We start from the raw sequence: 8,118 nt of genomic DNA on the forward strand, positions 1-8,118 counted from the left end.
TTTTCTCCTTACCTTTATACACACACGTTGTGGCCCTGATGGAGCCAAAGTTACTGTGGCCAATCACCTGGATCAACAAACAAAAGATATTTTAAAGTCAGGCGAAAGACAGTTTTGCTCAGCCCTACCCATTCCCTCCATCCTAGCTCTCAAAATCAAAGCGAGATGGAGAGCTATTCACAAGCACAGTGTAGGGAAGAGACAGGACATCTTCCCCATCCCAGCAGCTGTACTCAGAGCCAGCAGGCCCTGGGGAACCATTCAGGTCCTCCTCAGCTCATCTGTACTTGATAAACCCCAGTGAAGCATGCAGCACGGCAGCAGTACAAGGGCAACGTGGTGACAGACAGGTTCCCAATGAATTGTGACAGGTATACAAAAGTGACTATTATATAGGAAAGACATCTGAATCCTGGACAAGTTAGAACAAAACTATAGGTTCAGGGTGTCCAGACTAAAGCTCAGGACCAGCAGGTAACACACTGCCCAGAAACTGAACCCTCCTGACTCTCTCACTCTCAGGACAGAGCATGAAGAAGAGATGAAGGTAGCAACAAGGAATTCACAGGCAAGCCAGTCTGATCCGATATGAGGGTAAGTTCTAGGTACAGCCAAGGTAAGCTATAGTGGGTGGTTAACAGGAAAGGGGAGACCAGGGCAGCCTCCTCTGCTAGAGGTAAAAAAGGATACATAGATTAAGGAGAGAATGAGCACAGGATGTGCGAGCTCACTGAAGGGGTGAAAGGAGTGCAGAAATTACTGAAATAGGAAAGGATTAAATTCCACTGGATTCTTTCAGCTAAGGAGCAAGCAGGGAGCTAGTGGAAACAAAGGAGAAAGGAAAGCCTCAGCTTCAGCCTCTCGTCACCATTAGAGAAGACCAGAAGGAAGGAAGGAAGAGGCAGTCTGCTGGAGGGAGGGACAGGAAAGCTGGCTGCTGGCCTTTCCTCTGCTTAGCCAAGGTCTTCAGTGAGCCCCTGGGCCAGGGTAATCCTTTCACTGCCTCGCAGCTCCACTCAGAGCTTGCTGAGACTTAGGGGTACTGCTAGATCTTTTCCCAGGAGAGCTCATTTCCTCCAGGATCCTGCAGCTTTCTGGGTAAACTCTTTACAACATGCTACAAAGCCAGTGACAGGGATCTGTTACGAAGTACAAACCAAGATGCCCAAAGTGCTTTTAGTCCCACAAGACCATTTTCTGCTGCACCCAGCATCACACTCACCCCAAGTAAATCATCATCAACCAGCAAGAGCCCCTCAAAACCGCTCGTATGGTCCAACACCACAGTAGGGGGACCAAGCCGGCCCTCTGCTACCTGATCTGAAACAAGAGTCACAGAAAACCTGTTAGGGAAAGTTGTGCAGGATTTAACAGTACACCTGATGAGTGTCTCCAGCTAGACTACAACAGCACTTGCATTCTGCTACAGTGACTATGTTAGAACCCATGAGAACCTCAGGAAGGGAGACACCAGTGAGATTTAAAAGGAAGTTTTCACAGAACACACAAGGTCTTAGCCATGCAGCATTGTTAAGGTCATATGTTAAGTTTTCCACATCGCCTGAAAATTTTACTTTAGCAAAATTCAAACACCAAACTAAACTGAGCCAAATGTTTGGCCAACATATCACGCTTTGATTGTGGCCAGCGAGAAAAACTCTTCTTTTTAGGAGAGGAGCCAGGTTGTATCCTGCCACATCCTGACTCATTCAGGGAAACGGATGTTAGTAAGAATACAGGCAACAGCCTGAGGCCCAAAGTGAATACCTACAGTGGAGACCAGTACGTAAAAATTGTCAACAAGCCTCTGCATTTCCCTCTGAGGATAGCACTGCACACTGCTGGTTACAGCAATGGCTCTGCGTATCATTATCAGTGAAATACCTCCAACATTTGCCCCAGAACTGCTTCTCCAGGCATTTTCACATGGAAATATGCCTCCTCCATCTGCAAGCAGACCTGCTCCAGGGCTGGCTGATGAGCCACTCACAGGCAGGATTTAAAGGTACAATAAATTAGAGCACAGGACGGCAGAACAATGCTCACTCGGGGAACTGCCTTTCATGATACAACTTGTCCTCCCAATTAGGCAGCACAAGCAGAAGCAGAAATTGGACAGACACCAGTGTCTCCTACCTCCACTGTCTTCAGAGCCATTCTCCTCTGCTAACAAGTGGTCAAGGTGCTCCTGCAGGTTCTGGAACGTCAGGTGCTTTCTAGGGAATAAATATGCACAGGAGCTCTTCAGAAAACTCTGTCTCCAAGTTTTAAAGAGTTTCAGCCCAGACACATGTGTCCGCACAGTCCTGCACTGTGAGACATGAACCGGGAAGTTCTGTCGATCCGTGTTTCTTGTCATGAATCTGAGGAATTTGCTGCCCAGCACGCTGGGGCAATGAATGAACCAAGGACCAAATACGGCGTGAACAAGCAAAGTAGTTAACAAAGGATCTTAAAGTCTTCAGTGTGCTCAGAGTATTTGGTGGCAGTAAGAAAACTGTACTGCGGTACACTGGCAGTAAGAAACCAGCTGTAATACCAAAAACTGTGGACCAGGACTTTGCTGCAGTCAGCATCATACAAACATGGCATAAGTCAGGATTCAGTGTTTTCCCCAAGTATTTCGTAATATAAAAGAAGAGAGAAGACCACATCAGCAGCTGTAGCAGTTCTGACAAAGGTCAGGCTAGCCCAGCATCCTCCCTCTGACAACAGCCAAAACCATTTTGTTTTCATACTGAGGAGAAGTCTCTCATGCACCCTCTCTAGGGCACTATTTTAGAGAACTTTCTCATACTGCCCTCCCCCAGTTCTCTCTTTTCAAGGCTAGTTTACTTAGCTGTTCCTTGTACAAGAGCCATTCCAAACATCTGAGTTGCTTTTACCCTTCCTCAAAACCTCTGCAGCTCTAAAATACCCTTTTGGAGTTGGCAAAACCAGAACCACATGTTAGTCAAGATGAGGGTAAACCACAAATTTATTCAGTGGCGTAACGATTTTTCTTATCCTACATCCTTTTCCTAACAATTCCTAACTTCCTACTTTCTTTTCCTGACTTACTAAAGACTTAGTATTCCCACCCCAAACTCAGTCCTACGCAGTAAAAATCAGCTCAGGGCCCATCATTTTGTGCACAACGTTGAGGCTGTTCCTCTTTCAATACATCACTTTGCATTTCCCTACTCTGAGTTTCATAGACCATTTCACTATCCAGTCACCATCTCACAACCACCCTACATTTACTTTGCTCTAAATAGCTTTGTAACAGCAGCAAACTTTCCCACCTCATGCTCTCTCCCTTTCCAAGTCTCCCAAGGATACATGGAACAACACAGATCATGTTTCAGGTCTTTGAGGGACCCCAGCAGGACCTCCTTTTACCATGAGAGTTGCTAGTTGCTCCTATCCCTGCTTCCCATTTCCAAAGTAATCTGTGGAACAACCTCCCACTTCTCCAGGACTAGGGGTTTCCCTAAGACTGTGGTGAGAGACCTTTTGAAAGCCTGATGGATGTGAAGATGCACGGAAGTGGAATCAGAGAATCAGTTTTGGTTGGCATGAGAGAGGGTGGCTTCAGGAAAGCAGCTTAATCAGCAGCTAGCATGGAGGAGGAGTTCTGAAAGGAGGTCAGAAGAGCATGAGATAGCCAGAGAGATGTCTGCAGCAAGCTCCTCTATGAGGAATTTAGGCCTCCAAAGACAAGATGTCATACCATAAAAAGTTGCTCTCATATGGCAAATGTTATTTTCCAGACCTCTTTGACTGCTACTGGGCTTTCTACCAAATAGCCAAGTCCAGGGAAAAGGGTAGAAAGCAGGAAAAAAAGAAAGAGAGAGACCAGTCTAACTAACTGTCAGTTCTGTGCTTTCAAGTCATTAATCACCAGGCAAAGAAATTAGAAATGCTGAAAACCAAAATGCCCGGGCAGATGGAATATTCCAAGGCATGCTGGCAGGGGAGATCGTGGCAAAGTAACATGACCCACTCTGCCTCCCCCCCGCCATAACCCTAGCTCACCAAGAGCGGAGAGGGCCAAGGGCTATTTTTAGCAGCTCTGAGCTCACATTTGAGCTGGCAGTACTAAGTATAGGCCATGGAATGTGACCCCAGCCACTCTGCAGCACTGCCAACCAGCAGGAGCTACACGCCTGCCTCGCTCTACCACACTCTACCTGCCCTGAACCTGTCTGACTTGCCTCTGGCAAAAGAGCTAAATGCAAGGGAAGTTTTTCTCATCCAAAGCTACAAGTTTCTGGGCTACAAGGTGAAGGAGAACTGAAAACAAATAGAAGAAAACAGACACTAAAGAGGAATTTTGTGTTTCTTTTTCTTTGGTGACTCCTAATAATAAAGTACCAACAGTTCCACAGCCTGAGAAATGTATGGTATTCCATGTATCAATAATAGCCTTGCTTTTAGTTTACAGGGCACTGATGACCTATTTTTCATTACTGTACCTAAAACCTGTGCATTTTTCACTTCCTTACACATAAAGAGGGAACAGGAACAATAAGTTGAATGCCTACTTGCCTGTTTATTTCAGAAATATTGCCTAGTGATTTTGTGTATGGGGTTTTTCATGCAAAAAATTCTGAAGAATCCTTCCCGGCAAGCCCTGCAATTTGAAAAAGCCATTAAAGGACAAGACCTAGGAGTAATTTCTGTAACACGGTGCTGCTGCGCTTTTAACAAAGATCACTGTGTGGCACTGAAAAATCTTTCCTTTCACCACAGCGTTGTATATCTGGGGATTGATACAGCATCGCTGGCCAACTAGTGAATGAGAAGTCGTCCGATACCTGTAAGCAGCTGCAGACTGGTTCCCATCAGCACTGGTAAAGACACGATGCAGATAATCATTCAGCAGTCTGCTGTTCACGATCCCTTGTGAAAAACAGAAAGGAAATAAGCTTAGGGAGTCAGGAAGCTCAAACATTAATTTCATGTACAAGCAAGAAACTGGTAACTATGGGAAAATGATGTTCAAGTTTGCAGATCAACACAGTGGAAAATGCAGCTTCAAGAAGTCATTCTTCGTCTTACTGTCTTCACTAGCAGCCCTGGAGTCCAGCATTATGGGGTGCATCTCCACAACAAGGGCTCCTTCCAATTTGAGCTGCTCTACGATAGCAAAAGGGAGGCTACACTTTGGTCCCCACAGGTGGAACTACATCCTCAGGAATCCTGCTGTACTACTTCCAGATAAAAAAGTAACTTCAAAAGCTGGAGGTGCGAATCCAATTTCATTTCCAAAAAATAAAAATAAAAATCTTATCACTATTGCAATTCCTGATGTCCTATTCACACCTGGGACATTTTAAGTACCTACATCTCTTAACTGCACTAGAAGATGCTGAGATAGAAAGGCTTGCAGATGCAGTTCATCTTGTCTAACCCACAGCCCTCTTTTAATGACGTAAGCCTCACTTTAGCTTTCATTGTGGAAAACAATCCCTAGTGTCACATTGATGCAGCATGCTTTATTTCTGGGTGCAACAGTGCCCTCAAATGCCAGATTTGTGGTCTCATAAGCACACTTCTGCTGGATTGGTGAGTCCAAGAGAAAACAGACTGCCTAGCAGGTACCAAAATTTCCCAGAAAAGGCTTAATCGGAGAACTTGACAAGCTGTTCATTCTGGAAGGGGAACTCCCTGAATCAGATGGGACAAAGGCAGGCAATACGACATTCTCCAGCCTCACGAGGCAGGGCTGTATGCCGAAGAAAGGGCACTGTGACATGAGCTTCCGGAGTCCTTAGTAGTACAGGAATGTCCCTCCCAAAATCTCATCTCAGTTCAGGGATTTACTCAGTTTCAGCCCCACCACACCTCACATCAGGAAGGCAACTGCAACTGGAAGGCAGCTGATCTCAAGCGAGGCAAGGGGCGCTCACCTGCTCCACAGTGGTCCTGCTTTTACATGGCCCATACAGGCCCATACCTGTGACCTTGGACTTCTCTGGCTCGGTGCTCAGCCTGTAGTTCTTCCTCGAGAAAGCAGTCCCAGCACCTCTCGACGTCATTCTTCACAGGCACCACTTCCAGAGCGGACATAAGACAGATAGACGCCTGGAACAAAACTTGCTGGGGAGGATGCTGCCTTTAGACTTCTCCCTTTCCTGGTGGTTGATGTACCTGGATTGAACAACAGGGATAAGTCAAAAAATAGCCAGAGTCCTTGCACTAACGACATCATACGAGAGCCCAAAGCCAACTAACTGCCAACCCTGCTCTCAGTCCCACCTGTCCAACAGCTCAAAATCTTCCCAAAGCAGACAAGGCATTAAGGCACACTCCAGACAACCACACAGACCCCACTCCAACCAAAGGCACAGGCAGAACCACACCAGAAACACAGGCAACCTTTGCACCGAGTTTGAGCCAGAAGCACTGAGCCAGCACAGGACCGCAGCTACCACCACTGCCAAACACCGCCGAAACTGGCAACAGCGTCGCACTTCCACTCACGTCCTGATGAGACACTTCTGCCTTTCTCTCTCACACTGTATTCTTTAAGACAGGAACATGCATCTGGTTAATCTTCTGTTTAACAGGTAATTAGATTATTCTGCTATCCCAAACAGAGAGAGGGAGAAGCAATGAGACAAATGCAGATGAACTGGACTACAAAAGAATATCATTGACTACAAAACAAAAGACCCTGCTGTCGGTTTTGTAGGGACAAAAGCAGATGCAGGTAGAAGTACACAGACGTGTTCACAGGTGAAAACCTACCACGAGACTAAAGATTCATGACCCTTCCTGCTACCACTAGAATGCAAAGGATGCTATTACAGCTGATCTGACATGTGCCAGGACAAAAAGAATAAATTCAAGCTGCTAGTTCCATCCAGCTTCAAAATGTTAGGTTACACCCCTCTCCTGTTTCTGATTGCCCCGATAGCCGACCATCACTGGAAGTCTCCCTCGCTCACTACACAGCCGTCTGACAAACCGCTTTGTGACACACAGAGCAACAGGAAGATGCACCAGGAGCAAAGGCTGTGGGAATTAAATGCTTGCCAGCAGTCTCATACAGAGCAGAAACTAAGGTGAACCCACGAAAAGTTAGTGAACTTGCCAAGTGACGCAAGTGCCATGGAAACTCCACTGGCAGAAGATCACTCGAGCTTCAGCTAGAACTCGGGAAAGGATTTCCTAAAGCCCCTTTGCTCAGGGCCAGCCCAGCATCCAGCAGTGGAGCAGCACTGCCCGGCATCCCTCCTGCAGCACTGCCGAGCAAAACCTCAGGAACAAAGCAAAACCAGCCTAGATCAATGGCCCTGAACGATCTGCATCAAAGACTCAAAACAAGGAATAAAACAATTAAACTATAAACAGAAACACATCATTTACTACCAAAGCAGAGCAGATAGCACAATGTGTACTATCCTAAAAGTACTCCAAACGCAAGAGACATGATTTCACCTCTGTCAGAACAAATTAAAAACACCCGAGGATGGCAGGGAGTGCCCCTAGCTCTTCCCAAGGGTGGCCGGCCTGGTACCTGTGCTGCTGAAACAGCCTGAATGCCCAGGCAGAGAGCGCAGCGTGGTCACACCGGCACCGTACGAGATACACTGCTGGCACTGCTGCAGTGACAGGTTTGGGTTTTTTTTGTGGGAGCAGATGCTGCCTTCAACAGGTCAGAGAAAGGGCAGAGCAGGGGGACACACATCTGCCCCTTCACTGCTCCCATGTGCGATTCACAAAACTTGCCCCAGCAGCTCCGGGAAAGACACCCAGCTCTGAGCCTGGCCACGGGTTAAACTCCCTTCTCGGGACAATGGGCAAGCAGCTTCCAGCAGAAGGACAGAATAAACAACACGGGGAAAGCCAGACCTTAAATTGAGCCGACTGCAGGCAGGCGAGGAGGCCGAGAAGCTGGGCCAGCAAACCCAGCTTTGTCCGGCAGCTGCTGACCAAGCCCTCCCGCTCTCGCCAGGGCAGTGGGGATGAAGCCGGCAGGGAGACAGCCAGGCGGCAGAGGCCCCCGCGCCGCTCGGAAAACTGCTCTGCGTTAATCACAAGCGCAGGTCTCTGTGGCACCCCCAACCTGGCAGCACCCCCCAACCAGAAATACCGGGCAGCATTGCCCAAACCCAGGAAACAACCCTA

At 47.4% G+C, this 8,118-nt stretch overlaps 1 protein-coding gene across 1 annotated transcript in view; it reads right to left on the bottom strand.

The window, feature by feature from the left end:
* The window catches only part of RNF123 (ring finger protein 123), a gene marked incomplete at its 3' end in the record, with an annotated part of 25,177 nt that extends 19,043 nt beyond the window's left edge, over window positions 1-6,134 (bottom strand). Inside the window, exons 1-5 of the mRNA XM_009584784.1 lie at window positions 5,942-6,134; window positions 4,800-4,884; window positions 2,137-2,216; window positions 1,223-1,320; window positions 13-67 (exon numbers count right to left, since the gene is read on the bottom strand). Coding sequence (XP_009583079.1) covers window positions 13-67; window positions 1,223-1,320; window positions 2,137-2,216; window positions 4,800-4,884; window positions 5,942-6,023 — 400 coding nt within the window. The remainder of the gene's footprint in view (window positions 1-12; window positions 68-1,222; window positions 1,321-2,136; window positions 2,217-4,799; window positions 4,885-5,941) is intronic.
* Between the last annotated feature and the right edge of the window lie 1,984 nt (window positions 6,135-8,118).

Source organism: Fulmarus glacialis, unplaced genomic scaffold, assembly GCF_000690835.1.
Source record: "Fulmarus glacialis isolate BGI_N327 unplaced genomic scaffold, ASM69083v1 scaffold40369, whole genome shotgun sequence".
In the NCBI taxonomy this organism is placed as follows: Eukaryota; Metazoa; Chordata; class Aves; order Procellariiformes; family Procellariidae; genus Fulmarus; species Fulmarus glacialis.